The following is a 17,509-nucleotide window of genomic DNA, read 5'->3' as shown; positions in this document are numbered from 1 at the left end:
AGTCCAAAAAAAAAACCTGAACAAGAATACCAGATCTGCTTTTGGAAAGGAACCTTTGGTTAGGCTTAAGTGCAATGAAGATTAAACAAATGACCCATAAAGCTGCCTTCAGCAGACCCATGTGTGAATTACTCTGCATTAGAGAATGTGAGCAAAAATACAAATATGAGATACTTAATGTGTTTTTAATGGGTACATGATGAATTGCGTAACTTAGACATGTTAAATTAAATGGATGGAGATTCTGTGCTGTGTGTCCTGGAGTATGTCCAAAATGCGAATTACAGGGAAAGCTCTGAAGTGATATTGTATTGAGAGACTACATGTTACCTTGGGTGATTCATCTTGCTGAGAAGCTGCTTTCATCACTAAGTTGTCCTGGTGCTGTGATCTACTGTAAAATATAGACAAGAATAGCTACTGTGCCATATTCCTCATAGTCTTCTAGACTGCCTTATGAGCCAACACTTTGGAGTAATGTCTCCTTCTGACATCTCTGAAGTGATTACCCATTTCGTGTTCAAATGCAAAGGAATTTCTGAAGATGCAGCTGTATCTGTGAGGAAATGTAGACATGGAGCTTTTTTATTTGTCAGACAACACCCTCAGACACATGGTGTGAACTGTGGGGTTGCTATAAGCAGAGACAGGAGTTGGACTTGATCATCCTTGTGGGTCCCTTCCAACTCAGGACATTCTATGATTCTAGGTTTCTGAGCTGCTGTAGACCTTTTGTCTGCCATTATCTTTCTAGAACAGGAGTGAAGAAACTCACCCAAGGCATATGCTTAGTGACCTTGTGCCTGGATTAAAGTAACGCAGTGTAGCTCTAAGTCAGTACAGTTATGTCAATTTATCCTGTTAGCTAGAGCTCTTGTAATTGTTAACAGCAATGTTTTTCCTGAATGCGTTTTCTGGTTCATTGCTAGCTTAGTTGTCAGAAGGACTTGTTTGGCTCTGAAAAAACACAGCAATAGAGATGTGCAGTGCAAAACTGTCTTGTACCAAGAAAAGAACAGTGTTTGTGTATTATGCAGTAGGAAATTTTTCAAGATGCAAAGTATTTATCATCTGCGATTTGCATTTGGCTGATCTACCTGATGGACAGGTGGTCATGCCAATAGCAAGTTTAATTTTTGGCCATCACACCAACAAAATATTTTAAAAAGTCTTATCTCATATGTGACACTGTGAAGACTGACAATAGTAGGTAGATTCTAACCTAATTATGTCTTCCTGAATCTTGATTTTATTCATGCTCTTTCCTTTTAAAACCATTTAATAACAATAGCTGTGTTGTTCATGCATTCTTAAATTAAGAGGAAAACATCAGGCTTTGCTGGAAACAGTAGGAAACACTAAAGGATAGGATACCATGCTTAACCTTGCAAGTCAGGGGGTTGCAATGAGAGCTTGAATGGGATAATGCCTTTGCAACTTATTGCAGAGGTGTCCTGAAAAGTTTAAAACAAGCACATGTCATTTTGCTCTGCCTTAAATCATATTGAAAAAAAACACTTTATAAAGCGTAGGGGGGGGTGTTTGTTTTGGTTTGTTTGTTTGTATTGTTGTTTTTGTTTGTTTGGTTTGTTTGTTTGTTTTTTAATATAGGATTTTTTTGTTTTGTTTTGTGTTAAGTGACCTCTTAATGGTATTTCATTAAAACTTTCTTAATGTCACAGGAAAAATCAGAACAGTGGCGAAGATTCAGATTTAAAGCACAGGAGAAGGTAAATATATAATGTATAGCAGCCATGAAATGATAGCAAAGGTACTGATCATATTTTAGTTCCCTGCATCCTCTCCTTTCCATCCTTCTTCCTCATCTTCTTAAATGTTTAAAAGACTTATTGTGTTCTACCCATTCATTTTTTTTTCTTTCCTGTCTTACTTTTGCTAAAATGCTCTGTAGCATTTTTTTTTCTTCCCCCCACTGCACAGTCTTGACTAGTTGTTACATTTCCAAATAAACTGCTACTCTGAATTCAGCTGTGCCCATCAACAACTCCAGTTTTTGACAGATTTTTGTCTCTGGAGTTTTCTAGTGCCACATCTGCCTACCATGACTGTCACGGGTGAGTTATTTAGGGTTCTGCTTACTGCAGAAAAAGTTTAGATTTTTCAAAGAGAAGTGCAACTTTAAAGAGTTTGGTGGCAGGTTCACTCTATTATTTACTGCATGGGGGAAATATGCCAAGCCGAATGCTGCTGACCTTCTCTCCAGGAGCCGGCATCTGTTCACAAAGCAAACTTTCAGGTGTCTTCCCTCCCTGATAACCATTCACTCTGGAGTCTGTGTCTTGGAGCTCTGGAGGCAAACTTTCAGGTGAAACCTGATAACCATATGCAGAGCAAACTTTCAGGAAACAAAATTCTCATAAATAAATAAATTTTAAAAATTAATGGAGTAGAATATCAGGACGACTGTCTCAAGCTGGGTACCTGTGCAGAGGTCCAACCGGTACACAGAAAACCACAGCCTTTTATATCTTTAGAGACCATTCATACCATGGTTCAGTCCAATAGCAATATTTCAGTCTAGGGTCTTCTTTCTTCTCAGTGGATCTTTTACACTGTTTTACGTGTTCCTTTGTTTTGTTTAGCTGCAGATACTGTTTATAGTCCATAGTCTTGCAGATGCTGTTTTGTCTGAATAAATCCTTTCTTTCTCAGCAAAGTGCAAAATAGGCCCCTGCAGATGTATGTAGTGTCTTCGTGTTAGCCTTGAAGCTGTCATTTTTTTCCCAGTCAATTCTGTTCTTCCCAGCAAAGTGTGAACTAGACCTTATCTTGCAGGTGTTCAGCGTAGCTTGTAGCTGCTTTTGGTAAATATGAGCAGAACTTTTCAGCTTAAGGTTTTAGCAAATCCAACTTACTAAGTAACATGAAGCAGATAGTATATTAAAAATCACACAACCTTATACTTTTAGATGATTCATTATATTCAGCGTGCATTCACTTAAGCTTAATGATTGATATGAAACTAAAATTGGGCTCATCCACTGACATGTGAGTGAAAGCCATTGCCATACAGCCAGCTTATTTAGCAGAGAGAGTTCAAAGTAGGCTCACCTAGGCTGTCATATTTATAGAACAAAGTGGTTGACTCGTAGTCAAATCGCATACAGTGGGAAAGGTATGCACGAGACTACCTGCACCCACAACTTATTGGTGTTCTATTGCTGTTCTGCTTCCTTGTGGGTTTCCTAAAAAGAGCTCTGGTCCTAGTTGCAGCTCAGGCTGCAGCTCAGGCTCCTCTGGAGCCTGGACCAAACTGCTGCTGGTTTGGCTGGGGGAGGTCAAGTGTATCTGCCACAATGACTGTGCTGTGCTTCTCCCTGCTCCTGTGCTCCTGTCCTGTCTGCAATGCATTTTGGTGTCAGAATCTCTTGAAGCTTGCAAAGGAGAGGAGGCACACCCAGGATCTGATTCACTGCCACAGCACAGGAAAGGAGCTTTGGCAGAGATACATCTCAGGGACAATCACAGGAAGTCAGGGAAAGTGCTAACATACTTTGCACCTATTATAAGATAAGGGATTGTTTTTCTGAAGGATTTTACTGTTACAAGCTCCCAGTGTCAGTCCCATGGTGGATGTCGAGCACATAAACCAGAGGATTTAGTTAGGCATCACAGGTGGAAAACAACAGTGCTCCAAAGCGATGTCTTCCTGAAGTCTGTGCCTGCTGTATTATGTTACAAATGTATAGGTTTGTTATTGTATATTGGAAGTGATCTTCTCCACTTCCTCACAGTTTTGCTGCTTTTCTCTCATTTTAATAGGAAAATGACGGCATCAGAATATGAGCCATCTCTGTCAACTGTTTATCTGAAATACCAAATCCTGCAACTCAACCCACTGCCCTACCCCACCCCCAAAGCTCCTTCCTGGCCTGTATTTCTTCGGTCTCTCTTACCAAACTGACTATGTCTTCTTTCTTGCTTCTTGTATCAGACCATATAGATACCACCTGCAAAATTTCAAATATATTTAATGACCAAGGAAACATGAGAAAAGGATGAAGGGTGCTTTGTAATTGTCAGAGATCAAAATTACCTCATGTGTTCTTGCACCCAACTTAGAAAACAATCTTTGTTTCAATTTTTGGTATTTTATTCAGTTCAGTAAAAACTGATGTTTAATATTCAGTGAAAGATAATTTTCTGACAGCCAGCAGGAGCAACTGGCACTAAGCTGACAGATCAGCAGCTCTGCTGTCTCCCTGCAAGTGCTTTCGTGACAGGGAACACAAGGTGATTTGATGTGCTATATCCAAAAGGTGGATCAGATTTCTATTCCTGAAAAGCTAGAGGAAGGATTATTTTGAATTTTAGCAAATAGGATGTTTTATCTTGCACTTCTGCTATAGTGTGATTATTGCTGCCTTAGTACCTTATGGGATAAATTACTTAGATCAGAGAAGGAAAATACTCAAGTGCTGAGAAATACAAAGGAACAGAGCCACTCCAATGGAAGTGTGGAAGAACAGCATTGCTTGGATGACCTAGTAATGTGGAGATTCAATATCAATGGGATATTTACTATACATCTGATAAGATTTTTGGGAAACAAGGGTATTCTTTTCAGCACATAAAGCCTGCTTCAGTTTTGGAGCATTTATTGCTCTAAACTCTCTGAGTATGCTTGAGCCAATGTCTTGGACACCATCTTTTAATCTTCCTTCAGGGTTACATTTTTCTGTACTAACATATATCTTTCTTATCCCCACTTTCAGCCTCACACTAAAATGTGTATTTTTATCTGGTAAACTGGCTATCCTGAGTCTCTCAATGGTCTAAATTATGAGCCATGAAATTTGGGGATGGGAAGAGATTTCTGTTTCTCCACTGGGGAAATTTCACCTGTCCAAGTTGATTCTCTGTAGACAAGATGGGTTGCACTGATTTTCTTAGGCTTTGGTTGTCCTATTATTCTAAAACTTTTCTGTTTAAATGGGAGCTATTTGAGTTAATGATTTCCTAATCTGGGAGAGAGGGGAGACCTGAGTCCATAGACTCTGAGGCATTTATTGACATAGCAATCTGATAAAACCAACCGTAATGCACTGGTATTATGGGCAAATTTGTGAGGCTCTCAGCTGTGTCAGAGGACATCTATAACAATGTCCCAGTTTCAGAGACACAGGGTAGGGTGATGTGTCCCTGACCAGTCAGGACACTCAAAGGAGGTCCATGCTGCAGCTATTCTGTTCCCTAGGAAGTCTCTCTTGTCTGCTCTCTTTCTGTTTGGACTCTTCTCCCTGAACTGGATATTCAGTGAGCAGGTGCTTGTCAGTAGCCTTAAACCTTGTCATGAAATGCTTCTCCTTATACGTTACCTACACCTAGTGAATGGCATTCACTGTTCAGCTTGTTTGAGGTGTAGTTTAACAAATCTATTATCTTATGAAACAGTCTCATCAAAGAGCAAAAGAAAAGCCAGGAGCCATGAGAAAATATGTGTCTCTGCCAGCAGCATCAGGAGTCATCCACTTATATCTCCCATTTCATGACCAGAGACCTCAGAAAAAAATGTCTGGTTTCCATTGCAGAAAAATGGTCGCTGATTCTAACTCCTGATACCCTAAATGCTTCAAGGCCAGCTCATGTTAATGTTGGTCAACTTCCCCCATTAATCAGCTGGGCCATCAGTGCTGCAGAGAAATGTGTCTTTCTTTAGAGGCATTCAAAGACCATTATCACACTAAAAGAATGGTCCAAACCAGGCTTTGATCAGAATGCCATTTTTTAGAACTTAACCCAGTGGTACAGTAACAAGAGTCTTGGTTTCTAGGACCAGAGCCCTGACAGTTGTTCTGTGTGCTCCAAAACACTGATCAGTGGCAATCACAGATTTAAGGGTCTCAGACAGTAGTGGCTAAGCACTTCCCTCTACTGAGAGAAGGTTGCATGTAGGTAGACATATGCCCATTTTCTTATTGAAGTTCAACATCAGCCTATTCCACTAGTCTTTTTCAGTCATAGTTAATCAGAGCCTTACCATCTGAAGCTTTGCCGTCAGAGGTGATATTAAAGAACTGCTTTATTTCTTTTTCCTCACATGATGTGCCATCTTTGTAGCTGTGCCTCACGTCATCCCAAAGCTGTGCTGATATACACACCTGCCAATCTGTGCCCTTCAATCTTTCTGTATTTGTAAAGATCAGCAGAATCACACTGTTAGTGTTGTTTCTTCCATACTGCCTGACACCTGCAAAAATAATATGAACTTAGTAGAAGCCATATGGAAGTTGACGTGAATAGAAAAAGACAGATCTGGTGAGCATTTTGTTTTACCTGCAAAACCAGAATTACCATGTTGTTTCTGTTGGATGTCCCACAGTATGCAGTATGGAAAGAGCCAGAATATATACAGTTTAAAGATAAACCATTTCACACCTCAAAGGAACATTTCACTGTGGCACATACACAAAGAAAACTGAGAGATAAAATCAATCAAACAAACAAAAATGCAGTGAGATGATTCAAAAGGAAAATGGCACTCACATGACACTGCACTGTGGGTACGCTGCCTTCAAAGCAATTATTCCCAATCAATTAATGAGAAAAAGAATATGACTTCCAAGTGTAGGCAAGTCCTCTAGAGTATTTTAATTCCCATTTTCCTAGTAATTTCTCTGCAGTCTTCTTCATTCCTTGGTTAGTACTTCAGTACTTCTTACAAGATGGTAGTAGATAAATTCATCATGAGATGTTGTTTTTCTCCTCTCCAGATCAAGGTCTCGCTGTAACACCAGCAGTGGCAGTGAATCAGAAAATTCCAACAGAGAGCATCGGAAGAAGAGAAACAGGTGACCATTATGTATTTTAGACATAGAGGCACAAAACACAAACAAGTGGAGATGAACTTTTCTGAGACAGACCCAGTAAGAAGGAATATAACGTTTTATATGTACTCAGTCCTCGTGAGGCAGCTTAAAGTCCTTTTTTTTAATAAGAAGAGAGATAATTGCCGAAACAAGTATACATCATAGGTGTATGTCATGAATGAACACCCTCCTATTACTCAGGAAGAATCCATTAATAAACTGCAAAATCAAATAAGGGGCACATTTACAAAACACCTGTAATATTAATGCAAATAAAGTGGATGATGGTGTTGACAAGATATTCACAGTATATACTTAAATACCTCAAAAATTTCAAGTAAAAAATAAATGTTTAAGGAGAATAATCAAAATATTTAATGGATCTGAAACTCAGTGTTGTTTTTAAATGCAAATCTTTCTAATAGTATAAATATTTGGATTTTTCAAAATGTAAAGTATGGGCCTAAACACAAAATGTCTACAGTGTCGACTTTTAATAAGACAACAGCAGATTATATTATGATATGCTAAAAAGTTTTGAATTTTGTATTCTATTTTTCTTGTTGCCGATAAGAAAAAGCTGGCATAAAAACTCATTTATTGTAGCAAAAAAAATCCTTTAAACCTGCAACTTTTATGTTGCACTTGAGATAATAACATTTGAGAGTTATTTATGAAAATGTATTTTTTAAAAGCACATGGAATTTATTCATCTTCCATAAACAGAGGGTAAAAGTACTGTCACTGGACAAAAGAGGAATTGTTTAAGGCAAATTTTCTACAAAGCTGTCTGCACAAGCTGCCATAGTGTATCCCGTTGTCTCACATGCAGGACTATAAGTGGTAAATGATTTTCAGATATTTTGAAGCTCTTAGAAATAATCATGTGCTACATAGTGCTGTGGAAGTAGGCTGTATAATTGTATTTTAACCATGATTTGCAACAGCTAGATAGATGCTAAAAAATCATTGTGACATTCAAATGGGTGGGTATAAAGTGTAGCTGAGCCATGAAATTTCTTTGGAGTTTATTTAAATCAGATCAAAGTCTTGTGGGATACTTGGCTGACAATAACCTAGTATGCATGGAAGATTCGTTTCCCAGGTGAGGTCTGAAGTTCAAATGAAGTGTTGAGTTTTCAGTGATGGTATTTTTGCATCCCTTTCTCTTAGAAGACTCTTGCCAGGATTTTTTCTTTTCTGAAAGTTGTTGTTCAGGGAGCTCCACAAGCAAGTGAAGGAAATCAGAGACTGATCACAAGAATGTTTTTTAAGAGCTTCTTGCAATATAAAGATTGGATTGTAAGAAGGTTTAAGTGCTGCTTATGATTTTCTGAAGAATAAAATGGCCTTTGCCTACCCTTCCTCACCTCATGAAAATGTTCATAAAATTAAAAAGAAAAAAATTAGTTTGTGCTGATTGTTTTTATATTTTTCACATTTTCAGAAATGTGAAACTTAAAACATGTTGATGTTGCAGTATCTCTTACTCATAGGCAATAACCTGAAATCAGACCAGATCAAAAGTCATTACCAGTGTTAAACTAAACAAGCACTAAATGAGCTGGAGGTCTGAGACTTGTTTCTTATCATCAGGTGCAGGAAAACTGGCATTCATAATCAATTTCTGGATTTTGTTAGCAGCCACAGCAGGAATATAAGAAGTTGAAAGGCCACAGTCACTGAATAGCTTTCCCATTAGCAGAGGTGAGCCAGCCCTACCGGGGTTAAATGGAACAATATAGTGAGGTTTGCAGCTGCTGCTACTCAAGATTTACCTGTTGCATAGATTAATACTAATTTTTTACCCAGTGCAGTAATCAGATCCCTGGTACAAGCAGGCACAAAGTTGTATTGTTTTATTGGAATAAAATGACTGAATACTTACATTGCCCAAAAGAATCTGCTTATGCTCATAGAAGGGTGGAATACATTGTTCACATGAGAAGGGATCACTGTGAACTATTTATCAGATTAAAACAAATTATCAGAGAAAACAGAAATGTGAGTGAGAACTTCTGAAGGTGAAGTACTGCAAAAAGGTTAGGGAGAAACTCTTTACTTATGTCAATCAATCTTTGAGGTTTCACTCCATCATGTGAATGTTTTATCCTAAGCAGATGTTCACAGAAATTGAGGAAGAAGCTATTATAAGCATATTTTATTTCAGTCAAAGAAGAAATGCTTTTTTTTTTTTTTTTTTAATGCTGTGGTCAAAATGTATTGTGTGGATACAAATATATTAAACTAGTGGACAATGCATACTAGAGCATAGTCTTCTACTTGATTATGCTTAGAAGATCCATCGGAATTGCAGAATGATTCAATGGTTGAGGTTGGAAGTGACCTCTGAATGTCATCTCATCCAACACCCTCTGCTCAAGCAGGGCCACCAAGAGCCAGTTGCCCAGGACCATTCCCACATGGCTTTTGCATATCTCCAAGGATGCAGACTCCACCACTGCCCTGGACAACCTGTGCCAGTGTTTGGTCACTCAGACAAAAAAAACAAAACCAATGTCTTTTCCTGATGTTCGTGATGAACCTCTTGTGTTTCACTGTGTGCCCATTTCCTCCGGTCCTTTCACTAGGCACTAGTGGAAAAAGCCTGGCTCTGGCCTCTTTGCGTCCTCCCTTGCAGTATGTATATACATTGATGAGATCCCCCTGGGCCTTCTTGAGGCTGACAATCCCAGCTCTCTCAGCCTTTCCTCCTAGGAGAGATGCTCTGGTCCCTTCATCATCTTGGTGGTCCTTTGCTGGACTCTCTCCAGTATGTCCATGTCTGTTGTGTACTGGGGAGCCCAGCACTGGAAGCAGTACTCCAGTTGTGATCTTACCATTGTTGAGTAGAGAGGAAGGGATCACCTTCCCTGACCTGCTGGCAAGACCTTGCCTAATGCAGTCCAGAATACTGTTAGCCCATTTTGCAGCAAGGACATGTTGCTGGTCATATTCAACTTGGTGTCTACTGGGATGCCCAGGTCTTTTTCTACAAAGCTACTTTCCAGCCAGGTGGTTTCCAGCGTGTGCCTGGTGTTGTTCCTCCCCAAGCACAGGACTTTGCACTTCTTGAAGACATGGGTGACATTTGCTTTCCTTCAGTGTTTGGGCACTTCTGCCAATCACCATGATCACATAAAAGATCATTAAGGCCTTGCATTGACATCAGCCAGCTCCCTCAGCACTTGTAAATTACGTCAGAGACCATGGACTTACCTGTGCCCAGTTTGCTTAAGTCTTCCCTGACCTGATCCTCTTCCACCAAGGATACATCTTCCTTGTTCCAGCCTTTCCCTCTGGTTTCTGGGGCCTGGGATTCTTCAAGGCTGGTCCTGCTAGTAGGTGAAGAAGGCATTCAGTACTTAGGCTTTTCCATGTCCTGTGTCACCAGGTCCCCTGCCTCATTCAGCAGCAGGCCCTAGCCTTCCTTTTGTCACCTGTCCTTGTTGCCTTTAACATCCCTGGCCAGATTCAATTACATTGGAGCTTTGGCTTTCTTAACCTCATCCCTACATGGTTGGACAATGTCTCTATTCCTCCTACATTATCTGCCCCTGCCTTCCCCCTCTGTATGCTTCCTTTTCGGGTTCAAGTTTTGCCAGGAGTTCCTTATTCATCCACGCAGGCCTTCTGGCATTTTTACCTGACTTCCTACTCAGTGGGATGGACTTCTCTTGAGCTTGGAGGAGGTGATTCTTGAATATTAACCAGCTTTCTTTGGCCTCCTTCCCTCCAGGGTCTTATACCACTGGACTTTTTCAAGGGGATCTTTGAAGAGGCCAAAGTCTTCTCTGTTTAAATCCAGGGTTGTGATCCTGTCACTCTTCTCAGGGTTCTGAATTCCACCCTCTCATGTCACTGCAACCAAGGCTACCTTCAACCTTTGCATCCCCAATGAGCCCCTCATTGTTGTATATTGTACCTAAATGATAACTATTGCTCAAATATTTTCAATGACATTTCAGGGATCGAGTTTTCTGATTTTTTTTTTTTTTTTTTAAAGAATTTATCATGGCATAAACATAGCTCTCTATCTTACAAGCTGAAATGGGGAAAAAATATCTCTGAGTCAACAGATGAAGGAAGATAGTCTTATGACTTCCCATTTTACCATCAAGTCTTCCTGAAAACAATGCCAAACTGTGGTAGCTGTTAATCTCAATTGGATGGCAGTAACAAGGATTTTTTTTTATAAGACATAAATCAACTTGTTCCCTTGTGGGAGCAAAAAGTGAAAAGAATGGAAGTTGTAATGGACTTAGAGTACAAGGGCAACACTCTTTTGTCAAAAGTATCTTTAAATAGAAACCAAGATTTTTTTTTTTTTAGTTTGTTTTTTTTTTTTTTTTAGTTTTTATTGCTATTATCATAATCTCTTGTGTCAAAGAGCCAAAGTTTTTGCTCCCAAATTGTTATGATTTGATCATTGCATCTAAATAATGTATTCTATATAGAGATTGTGTTATGTTGGTCATCCTTTACATTGTTAAACATGAGCATAACACCTTTTTTTGCAGCTTCAAAATGAATGGTTTATTGCTTCATATCTCCATCTGGTAGAGTTCTCCTGTGGTGCAGCAGTACTTTGGGTGTGCTGACGCTGCTTGGTTTAATAGCTGCCATCCTAAATTATATGTTTAGATTGTTGGTATTTTGCTTAAATTAAAGTGATAGATAACAGTGATGAACACTGCTGTATGCTACAAATAGAAGAAGGGAGGCACAGTAGAAGTATAAAGTACCTGGAAATAAATGAATGTGTTCCTAAGAACTGTGCTTGCCATGCAGCAGTAGATACATTAAAAAAGTCAAAAGTGTTATTAACAATGACAAGCAAATAATAATTACGTTTAATAGAAAGAATATATGAGGAAGAAAGCGTAAGTGATGGAAGATGGCTGAGCATGTGACTAAATGAGAATAGGAATGTGTGGAAACAAAAAAGTAAGGTGTAGATGGAAAATAAATAAACTGAATAAATATATAAGAAGGTAAATAAGACATCTTTCAGTGAGATATGTAGCGGAAGTCATTGTAGGGAACAGAGACGAATGAAGGAGAAAATCTGGAAACTAAATTATTTTTTCACATCAGTTCTTTCAAATAAAACAAGTGAACATATGTGTAAGACTGAATTTAGTTAGGAGGGAGAAGAAATACTGAAGTGGAATGGGAATACAATGTGGGAATGTGATGAAAAATAAAGCATATTGATGCTGGAACAGAATCAATACCAGCAAGACTTATTTTGACAGTCAAAAATTATGTACAATTCCTGACTCCAACTTCTGCTTTCTCTTGACTAAAGTTAGGACATTATGCTCTTTTAATAAATCATATAAAAACTTTTCAGTGGCCTTTTACAAGAAGCAAAAGCTGTAGTGTCCACAGTTGCAGACACTAACATTTAGTTTCAGTTTTTTTCTTCAGGTTGTGTAAGAGGTAATGCAAGGGAAATACATTGTAGTGTAACAGAATGGAGAAAATATCAGGGAAATAAAATCTTATCTTACAGTGGTCTCAGATTTGGCAGAAGAGCTGTTTCCTTCTCTACGTTCCTATCAAAGAGCAGGTCCGTGCTGTAGCATTGTTCTTCATCACTTATCTTCTGTATCTGTGGGGGAAAAGGTCTACATGTAGTCCTGTATGACATCTGTGCGCTGAAGTCACTCTTGGAAATGACTGAACCCAAGTGTCCAAAGTGGAATAGAGTGCTACTAGCATGCAAGTATACATATCATCTAAGATTGTGACCACACCATAGGAAAACACGGACTCCTGCAGTCACGCTGTTTGGCAAAAGAGTTGGTGAAGCACATTTTAAGAAGGAACCTAAGGAAGGCTTAAAACCTTTGCATGATGGGGTCAGTGTGGTCTAATCAGAGGCACATTTCCTAAGGCACTTATTCCAGCATGAACAAGCTAGGAGTTTTTTGCTGTGACCATGTCATAGTAATGCTGCTGAGGAATTAGGTTTTTTTTTTTCTATATTTTCTTTTAAAAATGGTCTTTGAGTGATGCTGAACAATGTTTGAATTTTTGTTGGAAACCATAAGTTATTGGCAACTATTATGTTATGTGAAGTCTTGAAATCTTCCATTCTTTAGTTTTGTCCTTCTTTACCTTTAAAACAGGGAGACTTTTATTTGTGTAGAAGAACAATTTTCTGTTGTCACTGGAGTTTTATTCCATGTTAGGCCCAAGGATTTCCGCTAGTAGAATGGACCAGAGTGGAAATTATGTGTTTACTCATCTAATGAGAAGTCATTCATGGTCATTGTGGAAGTGTGGTTTCAAACACGGAGGTGCAGGATCTCATGTGCTCTGTGCTGGAGTACAGACCTCATGGTCCACTGCGTTGTACGGGTTTCCCGAGAAGGATGGATGAGTAGCACTCGGTTATTTTATGGCAAGCCTCTGAATGCCTCCTTCAGAGCATAGTGTTCTACTTGATCTGTTAGGGGTTGCTGTTAGGGACAGATGGGGCGAGGTACTCGCAAGTGGGCAAACCCACCACTTACTGTAGCGGTGCTGGTCTGGCAGCTGCGTGTCATCCTTTTGTGCAACTGTCTACCTTCTGTGCAAGGCAGTTGATAGAGTTTATGCTGTGTGGAGTGATTGCAGTTTCCACAAATTGGATTATTCAGGATGAAAGTCACAATTCGTTACTCATTGTCGAGTGAGTTCTTCTACTAAATCCTTAGACAGAAGTTTATTTTAATCCCTGTCACCAGATTACAGGTTTAAAAAGACTTGCTTAGAAATCAAAACCTGATGTTACCATCTTCTTCAGATGCTCAGTGCCATTTGGTGGAGATGTGGCCGTTTACAGTAGCTGGAGATCCAGTTCAAAATTCATTACACATGTGAGAGAAGATCTGATTAAAGGAAAAGCACCACCCTGTGTAGCCAGTTTAGCCTGATACAATTCAAAACTCAAGGAGAAAGCTGCATATGTAGTGAAGAGCAACAACAACAGCATGTTTTGCATTTCCTAGGCTGTCATGTCTCTAGTGTAATCCTTTTATCTCTGTTGGCTTGCTTGTTTGTTTTACCTGTCAGTCTTCATGTTTTTTATTAAGCTCCTCTGGTTTCCTTAGTATGCCAGTGGTAACAGAGAACCCACTCTTGGAGTGGTATTTTCCAGGGTTGTTTCTGAACACCTGCTGAATTTTAAATTCACTGCTGTGACCAAGCACATCTGTTTGTTCCACCTTCGCATTTCATCACACCCCAATACTGTGAAGCATTTGTAGAACTTTGAATGGCCAAACACTGACGCGCTGGTTGGCCTGGCTGAATGTGTCATGGTGAAGTTACTTCAGCCTGTTAAGAAACATGCTGAATGTATAGTATTCTGACATTTGGTTTAATCTGTACTACATTCCAATATGGATTAATGGATTTTTTAAAAAGTTTATTTTTAAAAAGAAGAAATAAAAGGCGTATTGTTTAGAAGCATACAAGCAGAGATAGGGGCTGCAGCCACAGGGGATGGTGTGGAAGGAGTGACGATGGCAGGATTATATGTGTCTGGGGCAGCCAGGGAGATCTGCCTGCATCCTTGGCAAGGTGAAGGGACTGCTTCCTCTGAGTTGGAACTCAGCAAGGGCATCCCTAGGGGATTTTCCCTGGATCCTAGGAACACGCATGCTGCAACAAAGGATTTGGAAAAGTTGTAGTAGTGGAGCGTTGTATCATGATGTGGGGTTTATGCTTGCTGCAGATGATGTGGGCTGGAATATGTAAACAGGAAAAAATTCTACATGTTTGGCTTGAGTTCAAGTTGTGTTCTTAAAGGCCTGGGTTGTTTCATTTTTGTCTTTTGCTGTTTCTGTGTAACAAAACAACGAGTTTTCATTGACACATGTTCTTGCATTTTCATTTAGTTTGGGATTAATAATTAAAATTTAGCAAGATGAAAAGCTGAAGTATTGCATTGCAGGAGCTGGATTTTTATGAGGAAAAAAAATACCTCATAGCTTCTCAGAGCATCCTGCATCAGAGATCTCAGACTAAGCTCCCCATACTTCTTTTTCAGATTACGGCAGGAGAATGACATGGTTGACTCAGCTCCTCAATGGGAAGCTGTGCTACGGCGACAAAAGGAGAAAAACCAGGCGGATCCAAACTACCGGAGATCCAGGCACAGATCTCGATCGTATGTAACCCTTGACCTCTTTGATGTGAAAATTGAAGCTGCTGTTTCATTTTAAAAAGCAGGAGGAGTATCTCCAGCCTGGTGTTGCCCCTCAGCTGTTGAGGAACACAGACTTTCCCACGGCATGTTCTCAACATTAGCAGATTTACCTTTGTGGTCAAACTCTGTTCCTGTAGTGATCTGAATTTCAGGGCACAAATGACACAGGAAGGGCTTTGTAACAAAGCTGGTGAGGAGCTCTCTCCATCACTTGGATGGGTTCCTGGGTGGTTTTGTGGCTTGTTGAACACTAGTTGTGTAATGAGGATGGTGATTTCCCTCTTCTGGGCAGCAAGTCTGTGAAAACATTCATATTTTCTGTGATAGGTGCAGGCATTTTTGTGAAATCCATGCAGACCTGTTTAATTGCATAATGTCTGCAGTGTTGTTCCAGATTAGACCAACTACTGATGTCTCCATGTCAAATTACTATTGTGAAGGAGAAGTCAGTGATGTATTGCATCCTGGTGGCAGGATTTCCATAATGGAGCCATGCTGCTAGGCAGTGCCGTTCCTCCTGACAGCTGTTTTTGACATGGTGGAGTTATCAGCTTCTAAAATCAGTTTTCTCAAACTGATGAAAATGATGTTTTATTTTAATTCTTTTTTCTTTTAATGGCTTATTTTTGAGGTATAGACACACTGTTCTGTATTGTGTTTGTGTCCAAACTAATCTGCTATCCAAACAACCATCCAAAGCAGTGCCAGCAGCAGCAGGCCCAGAAGGCAGGGCAGGGCAGGGCAGGGCCGGGGGTTCTGGAGGATGCCAGGAGAGCACTGGAAGGCACTGGGAGAGAAGGCACGGGAGACCAGTCTTTGAAACAGTATCCCCACCCTCACTGCCTGGCTAGCATGGACGAGTTATCCAGGCCTGATGCTGATGGTGCAGCTCGTGAGTAGCTTACATAGCTACTTCCTGCCAATGTCTTTTTTTAAAAAAATTACCTTTCATGTTTAGACTTACAAGTTAAACTGTATAATGCCTAAAGTGATTGTTTCATTCATACTGATTCAAATCGTAATCTACACTGAAGTTTCCAGTATTAAAATGCACCTGAGCTCTGTTTTCAGTTGCATGTGTTGCTAGAACTCGTTACTGTCTCCAGTTTCATAGTGTAGAGCTTTCATTCTTTTATGAGCAATAGAATTTGCCATTAAAATTCCAAATGTTGGAATTTCTACTTTAACTGGCTTTGTGCAGACTTGCTCACTTTCAGCTGCACGAAAGTCATATGCTATTAGGTGAAATTATACAGTGATATATTACTAAAAATCAGGAATATTAACTTCTATGGAATGCACAAAATATAGATGATTAAGTTTGATTTACATTTTTTTTACTATATACAGAAAGTGCTGTAAACTTGGAAATGTGCTCAGTTGGTAATGGTTAGATTGAATTTACAGCCAACTTTTTTTTTTTCCCATAGGCCAAGTAAATTTCATTGCTTGGGCAGCACGGGCTCCCCCTTGTGGCTAACTTAACTAATGAAATTGCTTTTATTTTCCAGCACAGTGCCATTCTGAGTTATGTTTTATTTAAACTACTATTGGAAAAACCCGTAGATGTGTAGCATCTTACTTAACAAGGAAAGGTCCTAGAGGAAGCAAAGAAATGAGGAAATCTTGAAGATCTTGGATAGCTTGTCATTTATTTTCCCTATTGTGTTAGTGATTAATATATTCCTCCTTTTTTTTCACACTTCAGTTTAAAAAAACAAAAACCGAAATCAAAACAGCAAAATAAGCCCAAACCTCCCAAGTATGGCAGAGGTCCTTAATATATGCAAATATGAACTAAAAAGGTGAAATTAGATTTCCTTTCAAGGTGCTTTAAAAAACATTTAGTAAAAGGCATTTGACTGTTAACATGCAGTAGGTTATAACAGCATTTATTTAATTTAGTTTGGCTCAGCTGTTTGCTTACATGACTGAATGCAGGTCAGAGGAAAGGGAGATGTGATTCTCTTGGGTATAGGGTATGGTTGGGTTTTATTTTGTTTTATTTTATCTTATTTTATTTGGTCGTATAGTAATTGCAATTTGCACATTTAACACTTAATACAAATTCTTCATTTTAGTAGATCTTTCACATTTAGTTCCTTATGGCAGTCAGTTTCACTAGAGGTTTACTTTGGAAGCATGAAGTAATTGCTGAAATATTTGTTACTGTGCCTGGCACAATGCATTTCTTTTGTTTGATAATGAGTCTTATTAATAATTCGTTGTGGTGGAGTGGTGTCTCCTTGGTCTCAGGAATAAAAATATTTGACAAGAATTTGACCTTTTTTTCTCCTAAAGGAACAGAGAGTGCTCCGATTCTAGTTCTACAGGATTTATTTTCAAGAGTTCATGTAAAACATCTGTGTAGCCAAAGGGCTTTTTTTAATTAAGAAAAATGGCCATTAAAATTCCATGGCTATTTAAATTTACTATTTGTGACTCAAACTGAAATATTAATAAGGGTGCAGATGCA

At 39.2% G+C, this 17,509-nt stretch overlaps 1 protein-coding gene across 1 annotated transcript in view; it reads left to right on the top strand.

The window, feature by feature from the left end:
* Positions 1-17,509, top strand: part of EPB41L4A (erythrocyte membrane protein band 4.1 like 4A) — a 130,663-nt gene that overhangs the window by 104,968 nt on the left and 8,186 nt on the right. Inside the window, exons 17-19 of the mRNA XM_082074820.1 lie at positions 1,683-1,730; positions 6,735-6,812; positions 14,875-14,994. Coding sequence (XP_081930946.1) covers positions 1,683-1,730; positions 6,735-6,812; positions 14,875-14,994 — 246 coding nt within the window. The remainder of the gene's footprint in view (positions 1-1,682; positions 1,731-6,734; positions 6,813-14,874; positions 14,995-17,509) is intronic.

Source organism: Streptopelia decaocto (assembly GCF_964273445.1).
Source record: "Streptopelia decaocto genome assembly, chromosome: Z".
NCBI lineage: Eukaryota > Metazoa > Chordata > Aves > Columbiformes > Columbidae > Streptopelia > Streptopelia decaocto.
This window is presented reverse-complemented; position numbering and strand designations above follow the sequence as displayed.